Source organism: Homalodisca vitripennis, chromosome X (assembly GCF_021130785.1).
Source record: "Homalodisca vitripennis isolate AUS2020 chromosome X, UT_GWSS_2.1, whole genome shotgun sequence".
Lineage (NCBI taxonomy): Eukaryota > Metazoa > Arthropoda > Insecta > Hemiptera > Cicadellidae > Homalodisca > Homalodisca vitripennis.
The window spans coordinates 57,805,573-57,830,471 of record NC_060215.1 but is presented as its reverse complement, the minus strand read 5'-3'; the positions used below and the strand labels follow the sequence as shown (position 1 = coordinate 57,830,471).

Genomic DNA, 24,899 nt, shown 5'->3' with positions numbered 1-24,899 from the left:
AGGTTTCTTTAAGAAGATATATTTAATAAGTTCATTCATAAGTAATGTAGCTGACATTACTCAACGTACAAATTCCCTCTGCACGGCCACATAGTAACTTGTAATTTGTAAGCGGTTGGAGGAATCGATAAACAAAGATCCGTCTAGCTTGTGAACGTATAGTAAACGTCACAGCATGAATTTTGTCCGCACATTTTTAAACCTATCAGTAAATCTGGCAAATACATTTCTTTAGTTCTTGTCTCAGTAGGTTTTTATTTATAACAACTCTAGTATGTTAGCCAAGGACTAACCAAGAAAATTTACAGTTATTGTACCTTCGTTATTAACAATAATGCAGAGTATTACATTATGATAAGCAAAATTTGTTCCGATTTCTAATTTTGTTATGCCAAAACTGAACTCATATAAATGCACAAATAAATTATATGACAGTCTCCCGAAATTTTGGATATGGTATTAATTCAACATACAATATAAGTTTTTTGAATTAAAATAAGTAATGATAAACATCCAAAAATTTCATAAAACTCATATAGTTCCTATTTTACCACTAATACTTAAAAGTATAAAAAAATATAGAGGCAGAAAACAAGGTTGTAATTAAAAGTACACTTTTTACTCTCGGTAAGTTCTTAATTTAATTGTGACATAAATGTACATAGAATTTGGTTTAATACTACACTGCGAACAGACACAGTCTTAATTACACCACTCAGTCCAAAAATTACAGCATAGAAAAATTACAACATTCGGAATTATCTGTAGCAGAAATTCACTGAAAATTAAAAACTGCATCGGCGAAAACTATTCTGGTTGCTGGGGCTGGTAGAAAGGAAATATATCGTAGATATCTGCGCTGTCACTTTGGGGATAAGCAGGCTGGTAGCTGGGGAGTAGTTCACGGGGAGCTGCAGACTGTGCCGGCTTGCTCACTGCTAGGGCCGTTCTCTTCCCGAACCTGCCAGACACAGAATAAAAATTGGAACTGATTGAAAAGAATTAAGAGACAAGTATACAAGGGTACATTTCTGTTTTGGAATGAGTGAGCGTTTCGGTGACAAATTTTGCGAATGGTCACGGTTCTTATTATTTAGAAAAATCTAAATATTCAATTCAGGTTAAATGAAATGATAATTAAGGGTAATGTATATGATAACCTTAACACTTTTAGCGTTAAAACTCGTCAAGCGCTTAAACAATAAAACGCTAACAATTAAACCTTTAAGCCAGTTCACTTTTTAATCAACATATTCTTTTGAAAATTGCAGCCACTTTTATTAGCAAATGTGGTTTACCTGGGAATATTTCATAAATATGTTTTAAGTGAGTATTGAAGACTGGACTTAGGTTTATTAAAGTTCCTGGGTTCGAATTTTATTCAACGAAATAATTTTTTTTATTTACAGAGATATAATTTGTATCTTACAGAACAGCTTTTAAGAGAAGGATACTAACTTCTCTACTAACATTCCATAATAAATTAAAATCTATTTAAAACATAATTAACAAAATGGTATAAGAAATATATTTATATAGACGTGCCAGAATATACTCTTATCTATTATGAAACCTGATAAAAATACCTAGGTCGTCCAACAACGGCGAAATACTGCCCGAGCTGGTCAAGGTACAGACGAAGATCGTCTGGTGAAGCGAAGGACTTAGGCCGAGCAGGTCTGGCGATGGGGTCGGGACCCGCCAAAGGTTCACAACAACAGGGTGCGGCCAGGACCAGCATACACAGACAGCCAGCTAGTGTCAAGTTCACGGTCCACATCATCCTGTAACAAGGAGTAATCTTAAAAAATGTCGAGCAACCCACCTATACGTAATGTAGCAGGTATAGTGTTAGCAGGAAGATTATCGTTTTGTGTTCCGATTTCTAGATCATGGCAAGTATAAGATTTTCTCAAATTTTATGCAAAGATGAGATAAGAAGTAAGATAACACTATTGACATAATTTACGCACTTGAATTGTTAGAAAATTGAAATCTGTAGCGTTGGTGTATTTTGTATGTTTATATTTAGTATTGTATTGGTTTATTTTGTTAGCATATTTTTTGTGAACAACGGACCTAACTACTCATCCTTAAGTATTATTCAGAATTTACTTATTTTCTGGTCATATTTTGGGGTGAGCCTTCGAAACCCTACTATATTATATTACTAAACATTTTTAAACTATCTATTAAACCATATTTTTATCAAAACAAGACGTGCACATTTTTTATTTTATTTTATTTTTATTTTTATCGTGCACAAAATTTTACGATAATCATCTTCAACATAATGTCAATTTACAAATTATGATATAAGGTTGAAAGATACTCGGATTAAAATATTGTAAATCTGATTCAATTTTTCATGAAACCTATTCACCACTATTTCATTGATAATTATTTCGTAAAGCCTATATTTATCCATTCATATTCAATACTTCCTTCGAAATATAATTTAATGGTTTTATAACGGAAATCGAAAGGCAGTTATTTAGGGGTGATGGAAACCGCGGCTGGATATACAAAACTTGCTATGTCTCATATATTGTACAGGTATATCTTGTTATTACTTCTAAATGCTGCGTAAGTACAAGACATGTAAGTCTTTAAAGTCCGGCGTTTTATATGAGGAGACATCGTATTTTACTATGTAGACATATTAATTGTTACTTCGTAGATTCAAGTAACGTAAATAAAGAGCTACATTATATATTGCCATATAACTCAGTTTGTTATTAGAAATTCTTACTTTACGAACTCTATAAGTCATTCTGGACAAGAAAATTGTAAAAGACATATAGAAATACTAGTTTGGCTCGTCTTTCTAGCAGGGCATTGTTTATTACGAGGGTGTCTTTATTAATATGTATCTCATTTTTTATTAATAAAGTACAAAGAAGTTTAAATAATATTTTCAACAATCCGAATAGAAAATCCAACTTAAGGTTTTGCAAATGGTTTTTGATTGGATTAATATTTTATAATTTCATAGTAGTATTAAATTAAAAAAATATTTATAGTACTAAAAATATGTAAGTAGTTTTACTATCACCAGAAATATTAGAAAAATAGATTTCTCCATGAAAAATTATACGCAATTAAAAGTTGTAAGTTTTGGGAAATTGTTGTTCAAGCTCACGGAAAACCGCATAAAAATTCAAAAAAATGAATTTTTAACACAATGTATATGAATCATAACATAAAAGACATGTTTTAAAGAAATATAACTAACGGAAATTAGACGTTTTATGAAATAAGACATGCCACTCATCCCTGTAATAAACATTGTATTTAATACTCGTACTCTTCATGGAGTTTTTACTCCAATTTTAATTTCTTCAGATTGTGTTTGTGTTGTTAATATAAGGCCTATAAATATATATATATATATATATATCATTCTATTCTGAATGCCATGAATGATGCACCTCATACTCTCGCAACATCACTAAGGCCCCAGGTACGCTCTGACTCCAGGGCGCACGTTCATTGTAATTTAACCTTCCAATGTTTATGTTAACAATAGCAATACTCGGTTTCATTCCTTGACATGAACTTCTCACCCCGGAAATCGTAACGAATATTGTCAAAGTATGATTCCGATGCCCAAAGATTCCAGACCTTCTACAGGGAGAAGGAAATCCCTCAGTGAGTTTCTCTTATGTGGATTCAACTACCATTATCGTAGGGAACTGTGTAAACTTATACATCTCGGCATCCATATAACAGAACATAATAATACTCCTTATCCAGCTGCAGCGGTTGGAGGCGCATAGAAACAACAGTGATATTGTTTTTCTTCTACGCTTCTATGATTTTATTAATACTGTTTAATGGTTGGTATATTTGATTTTACTTAGAACTGTTGTTTTATTCCATGTGATAAGCAATTGTTTTTATGGTTTCTCCGGGTGATGATTGTCTTTCTTACACTTCAACTATGAGTTTGCTATGCCGTAGAAACTTTGTTTTGTAAGTAGTGGAAACACTCCCCGTTCTCCTGATAATACGTATATGTTTTATGTATCATAAGTCACATTAAACGTAAGTGGAGGAATTTACACTCAATTACACATGGTACGGTTTGTTTTACATTCTAGGACTATTTTGTTAGTTATACATGTTTATATATTATATATCGCTATCTACTCCCGTTCTCTCAGGCATTTCATGTGGAACAGTTTTATGAAAGCGTAAGCAGCAAATATGAAAAACGTAGTTATAAAGTTATAAATAAAGAAGGAATAATGTGAAATCAGATTTATATTTAAGAAAGCCGCAGGAAAGGACAATTAATTGGACGTGTCACGTAAGAAATAAATATATTGTTTTATATGCGAATACACAATTATCTTCAAGACACGTATGGTCGGGCTTAACACGTCGTCTTTCTCATACTCCCCTCTCCAATATAATGGAAAAACGTCTGCAAGCTGTTGGCAAACCTGATAATACCGTCAAACTTGTTTTAAGTTAGTACTCTGATTCGACTACTAATAAAAAACTTGTTTATGGAATGTAACCAGTGTTACTACTACTGCACGTTTAACGAGAAATGTTGCTTTATTTAAAAGCAGTTTAAATTGTGCTTTGAAATCGGACTGCTTACATAAGGCAGTGAGTATTACATCAATGGAAAATTGTATTCATCATCTTGAATTTTATAGCCATATTTTATTGTGTTTACATCTATTATGCCAACAGCGTTAGCCGAAGGTCTGTTGGGCTAAGGATCTACTATGAAGGAAGTACTTAAGCATTAGTCCAGCGCTGAACCGTTAACGCTAGCGACTTTTCTGTTATCGATTCAACTCGATAACTACTGAGGCAATCCAACGGGAATCTGACTGTCAAGGTTGGAGACAGACGAGCGTTGTAAACTGACGTTGATGATGTCAGTCGCAGGTAACATTAAAATATCATGTAGCTGGGCACACGGGTAACGTCCGTCAGTAGCCACTTTAGTTGAGCGTCCGTCGTGGGACAGATTTTGCTTGACGGACTTTTGAGCTTACAGCTGTCGTTGGCTATCCAGCTTACACCTACAATTTATTGACGTCGTCATAGCTTTGGCGGTTGATCACTGTATCGGTATTTTAATAGTCGCAACGGACGTTGAAATGCTCATGGGACCATCTATTTAAAGTCGCTATTTTAAAGTACTTTAACAACGAGCGTTGTTGGTTCCCAACCTATCTAAGTATATAACGATAAACAATAAATTTAATTACAAGAACCACGAAATTACTTTTAAACATTATTGATTTAATAAAGTGCAAAATGCATTTAACTACTGGTAGAATGATTAATTATTTGTTTCCTTAACCTCTTTTTCTACTAATAAGAGAACCTACACCATTTTTATATTTCAGAAAAATTATAAAAATGACTGGAATAGATATGATGTAAAAGTGTTGTATGGAAATGTTGACTTATGTGCATTATACATATTTGTAATATGTGTCTATACTATAAAAGTTAAAAATTAAAACTTAGGCACTATTGTTTTAAAAGTTAAAACAGCGTATAAATTAACTTTCTAACTTCCATTTTGGTATTTCATTACAGAATTAAAAACCATGTTTTAACAGTATTGTTTATTGACGTGCATATGCACATTTAATAATATAAATATCTTAGCTAGTACTTACAATATATTTAGCACACTTGCTTCAAAGCAGCTAAGACTCGTTTAGGATAAGGAGATTCAATGAATCTGTCCTTAGATTTCGAAATAACCTGTCATTATACATAAGATTTAACATTCCACTTCTTTCAGATGAAGCTAAAAAAGTCAGGGCAGAGCGTATTCATCATATTAACTATGTTAACTTTGGGTTCATTAGTAGCATAGTGAGGCGTTTTTTTAAAGTTAAAAGGATATAATCAAATTGTCTTGTATTTTTATTTAAGACAATAACAAGGAAATCACTAATGAGTTGAACTGTGTTAGTTTGCGAAGCCTTCTTTTGTGTAGACAAAATATGATTACTGTAATATATTGCTAAAGTAAATCCTAAAACTGAACTTTAAATCACGCGGAGAGTGTCTTGGGAGGACATAAGCTTAAGATTTATGTGTATTTTGGAGGCTAGTGGTCAAATCCCCAATCGCGGGGGTGCCTTGTATGAAGCGGCGATATATAATAAATGGATTTTGTCCACATGATTAAAATTATGTCCTTAAACTTCTAGCCACATCAATAGTTTTGTACAAAATGTTACACAGCAAGTTTGGAATTTGAGTTCAAAAAGAAAAGAAACACTAACTGTACAGTTTTAAATACCTACTTAACTTACATAAGTCAATATGTCCAATATGAACATGCATATAATTCAGTTAAATTAATCAGTACTTCCTTCTCTTATTTCCTCCCTCATTGAGTTACTAAAATAACTATATATATATATATATATATATATATTGATAATTGTGTCATTTATAAATAACACATTTATAAATGAATATATATATATATATATATATATATATATATATATGTATGTATGTATTCTGTGCTTTTAGTTAAGTATAATTAACAAGCATGATTTAACAGAGAGGATTTGAGAGAAATGCTACATGTTTCAATGTGTAATATTAATTTAAGAGTTGGAAAGTTTTGGTTTTTAATACTTTTTACTCTCTATGTAATTGAACTAGAAATATATATTTTTTGAACATAAGGAAAATCCTGTTAAAATATATAAACATTAAATGAATCCAATTAAGTTTAAAAACTTCCCTACTATAACCATGAGAAACACCACTGTATGTTGAACCAAATTAGCATTAATTGGATAGGGTTATCTGACTTTTCATAGCTCACTAACAAGTAGGTAAGTCAGTAATACTAGTGTCAAATTGTGTGTTGAGTATGATAGACAACATTTTCTCAACGTGTAAAAAGTAATCTTCTGTCGCCTGTTCTAAACTCAACGGATATGCAGAGTTCTTTCTTATTAATTCATACGTCATAATCATTTATAGGTATACAAGAACCAAGTGTAGACTAAATTCAAGAATATAATAGAAATTAGCGTACAGTTTCATAGCAGTTCTGATGGACTGGAGACGCATAAAAATACATAAGACACGAATTACTATAAATTATTATTTAAATAAACAGATGAAAATGCTTTAAAAGAAAATTGAGAAGGAGCTAATATATTATTTACACTACTTTTAATCTATTACGCTTGCATGACACAATTTTTGAAACTCTTGCTTTTTGCATATTTACTGTGTGAAAAAGAAACAGCAACACCAGTCAAATAATCCAAACCAACATTAACTACAGAAGGAAAATACGTCAAGTGGAGGTATAATTTGCTTGATTACCATGTAACTTGTAGCACAACTGTAGTTATTACTGTGGTTCAGGTTCACTGGTAATGTTCAGCCAAGAATAGAATGAAGTAGTTACTGTTATTCCCCCCTCTGGGGTTTGCCCTGGTTATTTTGAGCTGAGATACACTTCTGATTTACTATTTAAACATCATAATACTCAAAATAAAATTCTGCTTATTAACTATCAATATTTCAATGCTACTGGCATTTTTTACTCTAATATAAAAGTAAAGGACAACATAAAAAAAGTGTTCTTATACAATTAGGAACATTTAAAAACAACAAGAAAATGTATTAAATTGAAACTGTATGTATAGTTTTGGAAATTAAGTTATAGATTCTTAAAACTTTCGTAAAATTATATTTAAATTTGTATAAAATACTAGCTGTAGATATATCTTGAAAAGTTCCTTTACTCACCGCCTATTAATTTAAAGAATTTAATTTAAAGTTAATTTTAAGAAGAATTATTTGAACATTCCTTTGAATATATAATTTGGACTATGTTATTGAAACCAACTATTTACAAACACCAATGTATTGGTGATTGGTAAATAAATATGGTGTTGGTGAATAAATAAATTATGCATTTGAAGCTGCAAGTTTGTATCATGGTTCCACATGCTCTACATGGGATAAACATAATAGTTTAATAATTTAGTGAGTTTAAGATAAACCCATGAGTGCTATAATTTAAGTGTCTGTGTGATTTAAAACGTTGCAAGTTTCGTAGGTAAGTTAAATTATTACGCAAATATTTAATATAAATAATAATAACTTATAAATCTAATTTGATTAATATTGTTTTGTAACTTTTTTCCAAGAAAACGATAAATACTGTTTCGTGGAGGTTCCGCTTATATCGAACATCTTTTGCTAGAGGTTCTTCTTTTAATCCTCATATATAAAGTCACACTAAAAATCTAGTGACTAAAGTGGTTTAAACAGTGAAAAGAAATTTTACTTTTGTTAGTTGTAACAAGTAAATTGTTTTAAAGTTCTTCATTTTGATTTAAAACTATACAAGATTTTTAGACTAATCAAACCATCCATAGTTTAATTATTTCCATATGGCAATTACAATAAGTATTTTCTAACTTTTACAATAGGTGGTATCAGTGGCGAATCCAAACAATTTATTGTATTTTGGATATTATTTTAATAGGTTCACTATAATTTAATTAACTAAATTATGAAGCACTTTAAAGTACTTGAAACTAAATTTCCTCCGTGAATACAATTTGAGGAAACATGCGAACACAGCAAGCCCTTGACATGGATATCACAAAGCAAAGTACAAGGAACAAATTTCAATTTATTTAGGGCCCAGATAACCACCCAGGATGCAGCGAGTTCGTTTTGCACTGACGAGGGCTTCAATACTGATTGGGTGTATAAAAAATTAAATAGTTCTAAGAATGAGAAGTGTCTGTGGATAAATACTACAATGATAAATACTATGTAATTTTTATCATGTTAAATAAATATAACGAACATAGACTGGAAAGCAAGGACGCACGCTGTATTGTATCACATTTACATACATATTTTCCAAGAACGAAAACTGAGGACAAAAACGAGAACAGCTAGGTGGGTGGTCCGCGAGGCAGTCAGGTTTAAGGGATTTAAACTAACCGTAAATATTATATTTTTTTTAGTACGGATTTTTCTTTGGGCTTCTTACTTAATAAAGCAAATGTACGATTGTGTTGAAATTTACATAAAAACTTAATTATGGTACCTCAAATAATCTGTAGAGTTTCAACATATGACAACGTATGTGCTAACATCAGGAATATACGGACACATACTTTATGATTCATTCCCACTGGTTTAAAATAGTTAATAAAACCATAACCGTTACTGAATTCTTTGGAACTATTCAATGTAATATTGTATATGAATTTACGTTATTTCACTGGTGCTTATAAACACTGATTCAATCTCCTATTTCAGAGCCCGATATACTGTTTTTAAACTTCCTAAACACTGCCTTTTAAAGTCCAATTCTTGAGGTGGGAATATGGTTTCGATGACCATGAATTAAATTAGGTACTCAGTTATTCAACATGAAATTGCATGCAAAGGCGCAAATAACAGATATCAGTACTATATATATTTTAAAATTATATATATATATATATATATATATAAAGTTTTTAAACCATATGCAATTTTAATATTAGAATTGATCAAAATTTTCCATGTAACAAAAAAAGTTTTAATTCAGAGAATGCTACACCACTCCGAGTTTCGATTCCTATCAATTGATTGCTTTTACAGGAACAAGGGACCAGGGACATGATATAACGTTATAGATAGAAACGGTCACAAAGGTATCTCCACTCAGATGCCTGTAGTCAATGGCTTCCTCATTTTGTCATTCTGATCATTGTCTACGCTGGAGTTAACACTTCATCTTCGCTCAATCATTGTGTGAAATGATCACACCAAATCCACATCCTGTTCTGGCCACGACAGTACGTATTAATTAGTTTGGCACTGAATGCCCAAAAGTCTCTAGTACTTGCTTCCTATGTTAAAATCTTCATTTGTTTGGATGAGGGAAGATTGTAATGTTAAGATGAATTAGTGATTCAAAAGACAAGTGTTCGAGACGTTGATTTTAAACACTTAATAACAAGTCATCATAAAGTACATATCTTGTGCGATCTTTCATGCCTAACTTTTCTGATTCGTTGCATTTTGATAAATACTATGTAATTTTTATCATGTTAAAATATTTCAATTAACAAAATTGGAGAGCAGCAAATGTTTATTGCTATAAATGCACTTGAGAAATAGCCTGCTTTCAGTGTTAGATGACATTAAAAACAAGCATAGAAAGTGATTACAGCGTCGCGATATTTTAAAACAATTTGCAGTGTTTCCGAGCTATGGAGTTACTTAAGCTCTCTGTCATTCCGACGAGTGATGTAACCACATGGTAGAAAAGACTTTTTGCATTAAAAAATCTCTTTTTATTTTTAAATTTGAATTGCTCTTATATTCAGACATCACTGTGATTACCGGTAGATATACGATCCATCATAGTCACGAGTCCATCGTTAGAAACGTTGATCGATGACTACTCTAATACCAATGTAGAGGATAAATGTGTGGTCCGGACGGCGATGAATCTCAATATCTTGTATAGACTGACTGCATTATTATCAGTCATCAATATATTCATATAAAAGTTACTATCACTTATATTAATTACTTATAATATTAATACAATATTTAAGATTTGAATATTGCAACGGCCTGCGAGGATCTGGGTCAGTTAGCAGTTCGTGCTCGATTCACTTTACTAGGTCTCAGATCGCCTCCGCACTCCAAAGATATCTCATCTCTGTGGATTTTGACTGTATATAATTACATTTACCTTTTAGGTATAGTTCAAATCTGAGATACTTTATAATAAATGCAGTAATTTTATCACTGTTCAACTGTTAAAGATATTAATTAACGATACAAAACTATTAGTGACAAATATTCTCGTGGCACATTAAATTATGGATGATATGGACACGTTCTGGAAACAGCTAACTTCATGTTACAGTGTCTAGTGTAACTATGTAACAACTTAAATGTATTACTTAATCCCACATGGAATCCAAAAAAGCGACCACTACAGTACTGAAATCAACACTTAAAATATAAGAGTAAGGAGTTGTAAATAGAATTTAGTGATATTATGTTGTAGTTATTATTGTTTTTATGTATGAGTGAATGAGGGGGGACGAGGGTATTTAGGAGGAGAGAAGAGACACTGACAGAGACTTGCATTCTACAATACAGTAATTGTATGTCAAAACTGATGTTTGTCAGCAAACTGAACACCGATTTTCTGTGTCATCATAACAAACATAACTTTCTGTGCGGATTTGAAATAATACGTTACAGAGTATTCCTAAATTACTGAGAGTTCCAGTTACTGTTACTGCTAAACGAGTCCGAGTACTTTGCACCAGGAACGGCGGTAAACGTGTATCTGTATTGTAAAAGTAACATGTTCCGAGTACTTTCGGTTTGCGATGACTTGTACTCTTAGGACGACGAGTACACGGTACAAAGTATGTTTTGGAATAGTCCCGATTTGATCAGTTGTTACGGTAGTGAGTATGTTGCCAAGCTCTGAGCAGTTCTGAATGTTAGTTTGTTACTACTACGAGCAAACCGCCCACAAAATCACAAGTTTCCGAGTTATGAATGTTCAAAGTTGCAGTTTGGTTGAAAAGTTCCAAAAACCCGATATTTTTCTCGTTGTCAGTGAGATAAAAACTGGAAGTTATTAAACAGTTATATATGTAGACACGCAGAAATAAACAAGCAAAATTATCATACAACTCCTGTTATTTGAGCTCTATTAGTTTGTGATTTTAACTTAACTATTTTGTTAATGTCATAATCACATTTTGTTTTAGTTCAGGAGAGTCCTTACGTTATTTTATATTTTTATTTTGTTTTTTATTATTTATGAATAGTTTGGTACACAAAATATATGTATTTAAATTTGCTAAGCCACTCAAATAAGTTTTACCTTATATAGCACAAGATTGATTTTTCCATTTGTGATTCTTATACTAATATAACTTTTGAAATATTTATTTTTGCTCCATATTTTATAGATATACTGTACTAGGGGTATGGAAAGGCAAAGTCCAAATGATTCTTTCAATAATGTTCTATGGTTACAGACACCACAATGAGTTTTTGTTGCACTTGAAATACTCAATTACTCTGAAATAATCTGGTTACTGAGGTAGGGTGAAGGTGTTGCAAGAACTCTGGTGAGGCTGGTGCAAACTGTGGGCTAAGGGCGTATGACCAAAAGCGGCGAATAAAGGCCGATAAAAACTGATGAGATGATAAAAAATGCCAGAGTAGCATACAAATTATAAAAATGCTTATAACTGTATTGAATTGAAGTTCTGCGTTTATAAAATACGCTGATTACAGAATAGCATTACAAAGAGAAACATCACAGAGTTTTATTAAATGTATTTGTATTGGAGACAACTTATATTTGACAAAGACACAGTTCAAAGAAGGGGTTCTTAGTAGACGACGTAAAAAAGAGTAGCAAAATAAATAGTTAACTCGAGCAAGAACGTTTCCAAATCATCTGGCTGTGGCTGTCATCTGCAGCTGAACGTTCTTCTTTTGCCTGCTGAAGTTCCCGCACACTCAACAAACATTTTGGTTTTACAGTTTAGAGCCAAACTCTATGAACTGTTTAAATTAAAGATACTATATACTTTAATGTTGGCAATTTTATATATTGGGAATAGAAGATACAAAACTAGTTATGTAAAAACAGTCGAGTGATAAGTACTCCTGTGACAAATTGAATTGCGTGAGTGGGTGTGTTTATTTTCTATAAAAACACCACGTAGAGTAAAATTCTCTACATTTCATTCAAGCAGACATTTGCGAGAAAGTAAATAAAAGAAAATGTATTATTATTTTCTATTAGTACAATTCTAACATGTATTTATGTATACGAAACTTGAACAAAAATCTCTTGTAAAGAAAATTGGTTCAGAATTACACAGAGCATTTCAGTAATGATATATTACATGTGGAGCATACTAAAATAATTCATTTTACTAATAATGTCGTAATAAGTCAATATAAAAAAATTTCAAAGTTTTCCTGAAGAGTGCATTAGAAAAACTGGATGTTCATTTCGTTGTGTTTTATGTTGAGTCATTTTCACCCATTCAAGGTACATGGATGTTGCATGATAAATATAATTGTTTGAGTTCAGTCTATCGTAACATTAATGGGATATATTTTGTATAAAACTGCTTTTGAATTGACTAACATGAATAAGTAGTAAAGTTTTAATCCACTATGTCCACACGACCTATTGTTGCATAATTGATCGTCTAGAAAAAATACATCAAAGATTACATACCACATTGTTTTATAATTTGGAATCGAGGTGGTATTATTCTTCGTAAGAAACGTAATACGTTTAAGTTCAGATATGAGGAAAGAGTAATTTGTTTAGCCAGAAAATTTTGAACATTGAACAAAGTTTTATTTATAGTTAGCTGTTATTTCTTTGCGTAATATTTTCGAAGGATGTTTTACTTCATCTTATAAAGATATCATTAATTAATACATAACAATATTGTAATTAAATAGTAAATTAATTTATGATGTAGAAGTATGATTCTTTTTTGTTTGTTATAGATTTATGATTTAGAAGTTTTTGTGTCCAAAAAGACGTAACATCAAAACCAGCCATTTTTGCAAAGACGTGTCGTGCGTGTTTTATATGTGTCAGTATACATACACACAAATAAACAGTATAAATTATATTTTCCCTCCTATTTTAGACCAAATAAAAATTAAATAATCGTATGTATGTTGTTAATTCCATAATTGAACATAAAAATAGTTAAATTAAGAGTTATTAAAAGTAGTGACCGGATATACCACAATATTAGGAGAAAACATATGTCTAAAATATTTAGATTCGTTTTTCTTGTGTAACATAAAGCTGGCCAGTAAACTTCTAATTTGTGTCTTTAAGCGTATATAGTATGCTACAACGTTCTAGCAGTGTCTAGATTTCTAATAAAACATTTTACAAAATTTATCTTTTTAATGCAACCAGTACCTCTTTACCACATCAGGGGATAGCCAGTAAGAAGTCGGTGGGAAATCTTAAATTTAAGCATAGGCCGATGTACATATCTTTTTAAATTTCTTAATTAGTTGAACATCATGCCGCAAATTGAACTTCAAAAGGTTAATCCTAAACAAAATGGCGGCGCCCGAAAGTTTCAATACTGGTCTTACCAAACTTTACCCATCCAGAATATCATATCACTCCAGACGCAGTGCAAAGGTCCTTTTAGAACAGTGTCTAAACTTCTTGTCCTAAGAAAAAAACATGTCAATAGTACTTGTATCTCCATAAAACACTTATAACGTTACATGCAACCTTTTACGCACGATCAGTAGTTTTCTGATTGTTGTCCATTGTAACTGTGGTAGTTTTGTCAATACTAGCAACGTATGCCATTTCATTTCCTTTTGTGTTCCAATTAACTAGACGTTTTAATTGAAAATTAAATAAAAAAGTTATTGAGAATTATAATAATATGCAATTATTCTTATGTTTGAGTACAATTTCTCGCACTTGTCTTTCTCTTTTTATATCATCGTATTATAGCTTTATTTGCGGCAAACGAATTGAGGGCACAACCTATGTGTCACCATGGGGATGACAATTCTCTCGATTGTTTGTCATTGTGATGTTGATGACTTCATGAATTGGTTACGCTTGATTAATATGCATTCCAAACAAGAGGGTTCCAATCTAACTATATTCACGCTGTGACGCCTGGCTACTACACACAGTCTAACGGTTTCAAGCAAACGGATATCACGGGTTTAATAGAAACTGAACGTAAAAAGAACACATTTGATTTATTGCGTAAACAGGTTTCTAATATATGGATATTACATTGAGCGAGACAGTTTGATCTTTGAATTAGAATGACGAATAGTTGATAAAATGGCGTTGGCACATTTGACGTGGATACGCTAAACTGATTTGGTGCCACAAACCATCGTTGATCAATTGGATCTGTATTTATTGGTGAATTTGCTTTATTTCCTGAACTTTCATAACATAAGTTATGTAATATTTAATTGAACGTATACTAAGGTGTATTATATAACAGACTTTATTTTTAAGTTTATTTTAAACATACAATATGTTCTTTAGATAATACATGTTACAATGACTGCGTCTTTTTAAGAAAGTTGTCTATTAAGATTTTACTGTTTTCCGCATATCTCTCGTTTTTAAAATTTCAGTTTATATTCAATCTAACATATTATAATTATATGTAGAGTTTTTATAGGATAATCTACGGAACTGTAATACTCATTATACGTTATATTCATTATAACTTTGTATAAACCGTAACCGAAGTACAAGTTAAACATTTCTACGAGTATGAATGAGTATAAATTATGTAATGCTAGTGAATCTTATACAAGGCGTTAGTTGAACCATAACATACGTTAGATTATAACATTAATGCAATAGTTAATAACTATTTATTTATTTTGTAAATACAAACGAGGAAAAACAGTGACAAATCTTACCTATTTCCAATCATAAAGTTTTATTACTTCATCTTTGGTTTTTATTAAACAGGTATCGAAAATCTACTTTCTTCATAGCCTTTAATGGAAACTTGTATTACTTATTCAGCATCACATAACAAAAAACAAATTTCTATTTTTTCCATATACTCGGCCAATCCTGTTATCTTAGCGCCTTCCACGGACAAAACGCAATATAAAACCAAAGTGTAATTTGCTGCATCCTAAAACGTAGGCGCTGTTGTGTAGGTAGAAAGTGATTGATGACATAGTGCACTGCTAAATGCAGAGAGATTGAAACCATTTTTATTGAATTTTTCAACTATTAAAATTTACTGAATTTTTCAAGGATCACAGCCCTTTAATATTCCTACCCTTTGTAATAAATTAACATTACAAAAAGGATTTTTTATTATTCTAGGAGCGATTGGAAGCTTTAGTACCATACTAATAATCAGGTCCATAGAAACACTTTTGACGATAACGATATAAGTGTTTTACAGTATCTATATCAAAGATAATTGGAGGGAAAGAAATGTATTTTGATAATTACAACTTTTATTCCCTCAGTAATAATGTAGTAAAATGTTATTTTCTTATGTTATATTTCACTAAAATAATATAATAATATTTACTTAAGCTATTAAAACATGCGTGGCTCTTTGAGGCTGCCACGTCATGTAATTTGTTCACATTTATATATATTTTATGTGGACATGACTACAAAATCATCTACATTTCCTTCTTTAATTACCTATAATTCCTCGTGAAGTATTCTACACATGTTTCTTTTCTCCGTCTTCAAGGAAATTTTCTTAAATGGCCGTGACTTTATAATTTAAAAAAATGTTATAACCATACTCCAATTTTCTCTTCATGTATTTGTTATATCACAGTAATATTGCTTAGTGATTGAAATTTAGAGTGATCTCTTTCTTTCTCAATAAAATCTTTTTCAAACACTTAGTAAGTGTTGTGAAATTCAGTACCATACATTAATCTTAATTTGTCTTGGGCGTGAAATATTTCAAACTCCATAAATATTTTTAACCGTCTCAGAAAAGATACTCATAAAAGATCTCAGTACGTAGAACATACAAATTTGTTGTAGATTATTCATTCATGAAAACTAAACATTCTATAAAAATCACTTTTATCCGACCTACACAAAACATCTTACTTTCCAGTAATAGATACCAAATGAATGACAAACAATTATGAAATAAATCGATAGTAGTAAGTGAGTTTTTGTATTTGTAATGGATGTGAAAAGTTTAAGAGGGTGTGTGAGATGTTGGTGTCGCGCGGTATCGCGAGGAGTTGTAGAGTTATGTTACCCAGCTAGCCGAAAGCCAGGTTTTGGAGATAAGGGGTGACGATATTTATCCACGGTATTCCTATTCTAGATCGACAAAAGCCAAATATATGTGAGATCCAATCTCGATGCGTGGTATCAATCGATTCACCTGAATCCTAAGTCTCAAACTTCGGATTACAAGCTTGTTTCTAAAGACAACTGCTTCGGACTCATGCCGATTCCGGGAAATAAATGCTATCGGATATATTTCTGTATCTGGTCAACGTATTAAGTTATTTCGAGATGACGTGATGTTAGTCTCAAAGAATAAGTAACGGATGTATCTGACGTTCGTCAAAGGCTTGTCCACGAGGAAGTAAACCCTCCCGCGTCGCGCTGCTGTACTTTATCTCAATCCTAACAGATTTATCCACTTTACAGCGTAACAAATTTCTGTGTGCTACAAAACTTATTGATTGCGGTTGTCGTTCTTGTCCCACAAGAACATGGTTTCTTTCTTTGAACCCTTTACTCATTACATAAACATTAAAAAAATGTATAGATTGGAAATGAAATCATTGAGCTGTTTACATTCTTGAAATTCTATCCCTCGAAGTATAAAGTTGTGAATAAGATACGCTGTGAACACAAAAATAATTGAAGCATAAGGTTGAACCCAATACTGTTTAGCGTAATAAGATAAGGTGACCTGAAATATTTAATATTGATTATTATAAACTAACTCTATTAATTGGAAGTTTCTTTATGTTAACCATTCAAAACTATGGTATGTCGTAGATTATATGAGAACCTTATTTATTAAAATACAATTAATTTTTGTATGCATTATTAAAGTAACAGTGTTATGTATTTACAAGACTTCTGTTCTAGAAAAGTGTATACTTCTTGAAGAGAAGGTTTAAACACCTGTAGCTCAAGAAACCTATCATTCTTCCGCTCTGCAAATTCTTATTCAAAATGTTTACAACTATGAATTTATCTGGAAATTTACTTTACTTTGACTTGTTTATTAATAATACACGAAATTTACATAAGATGCTTAGTTACCAAGGGTGTGAATGGTAACAAAATTATTAGATTCGTGCATGAAGTAGATTCGATAATTAATGTTATTCAAAACCTAAATTCGACACGTGGCTTATTTTTTACGTTTGACAATATATAATTATATAAATAAACGATTTGCTTTGTGTTTGATAATGATTTGATTATATTTTAAATGTGTAGATTTAAATGAACAGAGATGACAGTTAACAACATTGCGTCAGTGGTGACAGCTGCATGATTCATTCATGTTTGAAGTAAATCCCATTTTTGTTTAATTATCTCACTCTGAAATGGCGTGGAAACATAACCAAACAACATATAAGGTTTCAATAACAACAAACAAACATACACGCAGATATGTATTTATTCATTGAGGTTTCATACTTTTTCTACACTGTAAAACGGTTAAATATTAAGTTTTCTATTGATCTAAACATAAGACCAACGTAAATGCTCATGTAATTGATTGTGCGAGTGGAGTAACAATGCGTTTTCTCATACATTTATCGTCCAAGTAAGGTACCGGTAATTCCCGTTTTGTTTATTTATTCCTAATGCCCATGCTGTCTGCCAATATAACTCATTAATCTTAGTTATAAATTTAGTTTCTGAATGAGAGTATCCACTAAGATATTTTCACTAAAGCACCTGCAAGGTATGCAATTGAAAGAATGGTTGGCTGAAACCAAAAATATAAAATTACACAAAAAAACTGTTTACACAATAAGTTACTTGCCTGAACACAGTTTGCAGGCTGCTGTTGGAAGAAACCAGAATTATTCTAAAACAGAATTGTCTTTAGACAAGAATAGCTAGTCACATTTCAATAACTTTTAATAATTTGATGAATAATTATGTATATTTTTCGAATACTAGTTAGTTTAATTATAATGTAGGCATGTGGCATAATCGTATTTAATGAAAATGGGAAAGGCAAAATGGAATATTGCCCGATTTATGAATTTAACTCAAACTCTTTATTCAACAATATGTGAGAATATACAGGATGGTGTCCTAACAATATATCGTAGAAGTAGAATTTCATCGGTTAAGTACTTCCGAAAAATTAACATAGAGTGAGTCAGATGAAATGACTACAACCGTTATCATAGAACTGGGGGGCCCCAATACATATATTATAGTTTTAATATAAATAGTTGATTATGATTCCATTAAATAATGAAAACTACTAACATAGTCACGTATAAGTCCTTCAATGTTGGATATTAATTTGAAGATTTCCTCCTTTTAAAAGAAAATCTGCCAAGGTCTCCCCACCCATGCGTTCTTAAAATGCCTTTGGTTTCAAACAAAAATACTAATACTGTTGTACTAACTCCTTTTATTGGATTAAAACTAAAATCCAACTTTTTTATTGGGTGATTTAAACAGAAATTTATTAATCATTACTGTGAAATTGATATAGGTACCTAATAACATGTTGACCTTCTTAATATGAACTTAGGGCAACGAGATAAATCACGATTACAATTTGAATAGACCTGAGCGTGAGGTCCAGAGAATGAGTGTTCGCTGAGCTGTGGAGGTTATCATGGTTATATCGCAGTATTCGTAACCGCACATGGAGTCGTTATCGCGTTTGTTTAGTGACCCACTGTGGATTTCAATCGACATTTATTACAGATTCTGGAGGGTTAGGATCAATCAAAGCCGTTATAAAAGCCATAACGTTCCACGCAGAATTAACGGGTTCCGTAATTACATTGGGTGCAAAATTTAAAAAGAAAACTTGCTTATTGGTTCCACAATTCCTAGTAAAATGTATATATATAATAAGTTTTGAACTTCTACTTACACGGTCTTTGAAGAATTGGGCTTTACTTATGGTAAATACGCATTTATTTAAAATTAAATATAATTAAATTTAATAATCTGATGCCAATTCCGAAGCTACAAATATACTATAATAATAAGTCTAATGCATGACGAAAACGTTACTAATAATACGATGCATTCACATCGTAATTTGAAATTCTAATGAATAAATAAATGTGTTCTTCAAAACCAAAACACTCAGGGATATTCAAGGAATAATGTAAGCCGAAGCTGATAGTTGTATCGGACCACAACAAGTCCTGTGATTTAAATGAACTATTAAATCAAAGTCTCTACGACTGATCAGTAAAAATAAACGTGGGATTTTCACAATATCCAAATTCCCATTATGGGTATGCGTTTCACTTAATATGCCACTATTATGACTACGTTATTATGGAACGTTATTTTTCTATAAATGTAAAACCATAGCATAAATAACGGTAGTATATACGAACTAGGACATCATATTTTAAACAAATCATGAAATATTGATTTTTAGGTTTATTAATATCACCTTGATAATAGTAACATAGTGGTAATAATTATCCAATGTCAGAAAAATATGGACAATTTGATTTTTTACCTCCACCTGAGTATTACAATCAACATTTACCAATGTCAGTGCATTATATATATATATATATATATATATATATATATATATATATATATAAAATTTCAATAAACATTGAATCATAAAAAGTACTTGCTTCGCCGGGACTCGAACCCCGATCTCTCACTTGCCGGGTGAATGTGCTACCATTACACCACAGAACCCTTACTTTTTACGATTCAATTATTTTGTATTTGGCTGTTTCTTTCACATATGTGTTTAAATAAGCAAACTAACATTAGAACATATTAAAATGTTTTAAAATAGCTAAGATTTTGTTAAAATAGAACCCGAAGGGTTTTCATTAAAAATATATAGTTATAATTTTTGCCTGAAATAATAATAGTTTCTAAATGTATGATACTAAAATTGCAATGAATTATAGTAAAACTTCATAATATATATTCACTATTGTTAACGATTTGAAGGTGTGGTATGTTTTTTTATACAGTTTTGAAAAAATTTGTGTTTGCTTAGAGCAGATAGTCCACTCCTTATAAAAGCAAATGACCGTCACTGTTGTAATATGTATATATTTTTATCATAACTCCCATTCCTATTTTAATACATATATTACGGGAGTCATAACGTTATAAACTGCTTAATGAATGTATCATTTGGTGATATTTCACTATTTAAGTCAAAATAATTGAAAACGTGTTAATTTTAGCATCATAATTAATTATAAACAGTAAAAGTGTACTTATAAATACATTTATTATAAACTACTATCATATAAACATATCAATATGGTTACCTTAATATATACGCTAAATAATATTTTTTATTACATTTGGTGACGGATTTTTGATAGATCTGCAATTATTCTTCTTTCCCTATTAAATCAAAATAAGTTGGAAATATAGTAATAAAAGATAATGTTGTTAATAATATGAATTTTAAGTTGCATGTATGGATTTAACTTTATAATTTAAAAGTTTAATTGAATTAAATTCCAAAAACTGTATTCAAAAAACATTACGTTCGTTGAGCGGTGGTTTGTTTCCAATTTTGTACATGAACATTACGTGCTTAATCTATTGTTTTAGGGTTTATCACTGAATATAAAATAAATAAATTTTCGAAATAACAAGACCATTATTGCTTATATTATTTTTAACGAAGAACTTTTAGGTTCACTTCGTCAAGATCTTCAAACCCAACACTAATGAAGAGCAATAAATTCATGTTCATCATATCTTTGTTAACCTTGTCGTAGATAGGTTAAATAACTTTTAATTAAAAGCTGTGCCGGGTTTTAAAACAACTCTATTGTATATTACACCTGATTGTCGGCATTATCCAATTAGCTTTTGTGATCTTGTGAAACAGTACCGTTAAAAGTTTTCCAGAAACTTCCCTTATTACGTCTCTACTTGATATTTTGTACATTAAAAAAATTAATTATTACTAGGGGCCAACCATTTAAATATTTCTATTAAATATCATTTGTAACATATTTACTTTTCCAAGAAGTATAAAGCAGTTTCGAAGTATTGTATTAGATGATAGTAAGGAAACACTTTTTAAATTAAAATAATGCGAACCAAACCTTTATTTGAAAGATCAAGTTGTAATGAGGTCACATTTAAACTAATATAGACTTTGAAAATATTAAAATGAATACTATAGCAGCTAAAGTAAATGGTGTGGGGAGAGATTGGAGATTGGAAGGGAGTAAAGAGAATGGCGGTTTTAACAACACATATTCAAGTGTTATAAGTATACCGGTTCCACAGCTGCTGAAGTACCGCACACAGGAAAACTTACTTTAATGGTACCTACGGACGTAGACGCCTTCTCGCTCTCAGAGTACTTTATTTCCAGTAATGTACTTTTAAATCTTAAGTACAAAACGATGATTACTATATCATATATTGTTTTATACGACTAAAAATAAAACAGTTCATTCTGCATAACTTGTTTTAACTGTTCTCAAAACTATTTCAAGACTTTTTGCCGATGTATTGTACTGTAATTACATTGTAGTATAGGAGCTTTTTAGTAAAAGTGGTCAAATGTTGTTTATATAATCCAATAAATATAAATGATAGAATAAATATAACCTTATAACACATGCGAGAGTGATTCAATATTGGTTAAAACAGGCGAGGGCACACGGAAATGCAGATAAGCCAAGTAGATCATTCAATAAGTGGATACGGTACGTATAAAAATACATTTACGTGGCAGGAAAGACGTAATATTCTGATTATTTGGACTGAATATGCAGTTCGTAAGTTTTATTTTTATAAAGTTTAAGTTATTCCAATAATTTAAATCAATATCTTAACACAAATTCAAACTTGATGTTACGTTTAAACTTTAAAATTGTTGTAAAAGTAGTTTGAAAAATACTTTTGTATTAAAAGGAGTCCCTTTACACTTAAAACTTGTATTTATTAGTATTTATGGACAGTACTGATTTAGTTCTAAAATTTTTTAGCATGTTCTCCGACAATCAACAAACATGATAGTCCGGCATTACGAATAAAAATGTTAAACGTTGATTTGAAAGATAAGGGTATATATTATAAAGTGACCGGTTAAAATAACCAGTCGTAAGTATTTTTTGGAGCGTAAGTTAAGTATGACGTATACTTACCTAACTGCGGTGTAGTGCGAGCTTCGGTCACCGTGCAGCCGTCAGTCGACTGTCGAGGGTTGCTGCGAGTTTTATACACGCGCGTAACTTGCGCACTCGCCTCCACCCACGAATGGGGGCAGGGGCATGCCACAATATCCTTTAATTGTGCCCCGCAACACCCACACAACCACCTGTCACAATCTTCTATAAGTACAGAGCTCCACGCCGTATTCGCGCGTACCGGCTCCTGATGCATCATGCCCCCTCGCTCCTCTCTCGACGGTGAATGCCCCTTTATCTTTTTACTTCAATAAATTACGGTTTATGGATTTTCACCCTCATCGCTACCCTCGTGAAATGTAACTTAATTCGAAGCTGCACTTTCAACTTTCCACACTTAATTTGTTCAGCGATCAGTTAACTTTAAATTTCGTAATGGAAGCAAAAAGAAATTCAACTTTCTGTTAAGTTATGTAGTTTCGACTATAATAAATATTTTCGAACTAATTGCCTATCCTGGAATTTTCAAGCCAAATGTACAGTAAATGAAACAGGCTTCTTAACTCAAATTTATCAGTAATACACGTTTTCACCAGTTTTATTGAGGTAATTACAATACTTCATATTTGAATTTAAACTTGTTATTTTGTCAATTTATTTGCTTTCTTCTGAGTTACAGTACGCATGATTAAGATTGTTGCGTAATTAAGTAAAATTATTTTAAAATATGATAACATCGCAAAAGGAATTTTCCTTCTCATGACTGGTTTTACTGGTATTTGTGTGTTAATGAGATGTTTTGGAGATCCAAATTTATAATTGCGTTTAAGATCACTCTCATTGACACTGTTTGAATAATCAAATTGTCCTATTCCTTGTTTATGCGCTAATGCGAAATCCAGTTATTTAAAACATACATAAATTACATACATAATTCACGATAAAACTAAATAAGTTACTTTTATAGTAGTTAGTTACAATAGCCAAATGTAAACTTTCTATATGTTAATGGTGAGCGATATTTATCAGTACGATTAGTGATGATTATAGTGTTTTTATAAGTACATATATAAGTACTATAAAAGTACTATATTTAGTAGTATAAGTACATATTTTATAATTATATATATTAAATCATTTGATTATTAACGAATTGCAAACTTAACCAAAACAATAGGGGAGTTTTTTAAGTACGAAAATTTGCAATTTATTTTTGGAAAAAAGAGGTTTGAGGTTGTCAAACCCCTATCAAGAGAAACCTCATTTTGAAGCTATTAAAAAGAAGATTAATTGTGCAAACCAGATAATATGTAGTTACCCTATCCAATGTGGTGGCTAGTTGCAGTTAGCCTTTTTTCTAAAAACTCCTGATTAATGAATACCGTTATGGTGGTAAACACTTACCGAAATTCAACTAATATTCGTGCTCGAAATAGCTACTATTTGCTTCTTGTCAGAATCATCACTCCATACTACACCATTCCCGGGAGAGTGGTTGACATATTTCATACATAAATAACTTCTCGGTTAGTCTGTGAAGTAAATCTCTTTGCCTTAATTTATGAAATAATTAAGATATGTCATGTATATCGTTATACGTGGCCGGCTTGTTCGTCTGATCTAATATTCTGGGACTACACAGTATAAAAACACGTCTTTGAAACTCAACTTTGAGGAAAATTTAGGTCAAGATGTCTCGTACCTTGTGATGTTGTTTTAAACGTCACCCGAATTGTTCCAACGAATACAGCAGATCATGTGTGACGGGGTAATGTTGCTGGGATACGTAATTTGTAGTAACTTACTATTGTGAGAGTAGTAACATTTAATAATTGTTAAAGAAGCTATTTTATTTATATTTAGTTATTATGAAAATGACCTTTGAAGTCAGGTCTTATTGAGAATAATCAAGCATATACAATAACAATGCAGTAATTCAACATGTTTATGAGTTACAACTTTTTAATAAAACATATACATAGAAATATATGGTTACAAAGAAATTT

The 24,899-nt window shown here is 31.3% G+C and overlaps 1 protein-coding gene across 1 annotated transcript; it reads right to left on the bottom strand.

The window, feature by feature from the left end:
* Positions 1-615: 615 nt before the first annotated feature.
* LOC124369034 (pro-neuropeptide Y-like) lies at positions 616-23,013 on the bottom strand. The gene is made up of 3 exons (XM_046826714.1): positions 22,912-23,013; positions 1,587-1,784; positions 616-961 (listed from the first exon to the last, which is right to left on the bottom strand). The coding sequence occupies exons 2-3, from the start codon at positions 1,781-1,783 to the stop codon at positions 808-810; spliced, it is 351 nt and encodes a 116-aa protein (XP_046682670.1). The 5' UTR covers position 1,784; positions 22,912-23,013; the 3' UTR covers positions 616-807.
* Between the last annotated feature and the right edge of the window lie 1,886 nt (positions 23,014-24,899).

What these genes read in the sequence shown, in the direction of transcription:
- LOC124369034 (XM_046826714.1), bottom strand. Translation starts at nt 1,783, where the DNA reads ATGATGTGGACCGTGAACTTGACACTAGCTGGCTGTCTGTGTATGCTG. An exon ending in GCCGTTGTTGGACGACCTAG is followed by an intron (nt 962 to 1,586) that starts GTATTTTTATCA and finishes TGTGTCTGGCAG; the next exon opens with GTTCGGGAAGAGAACGGCCC.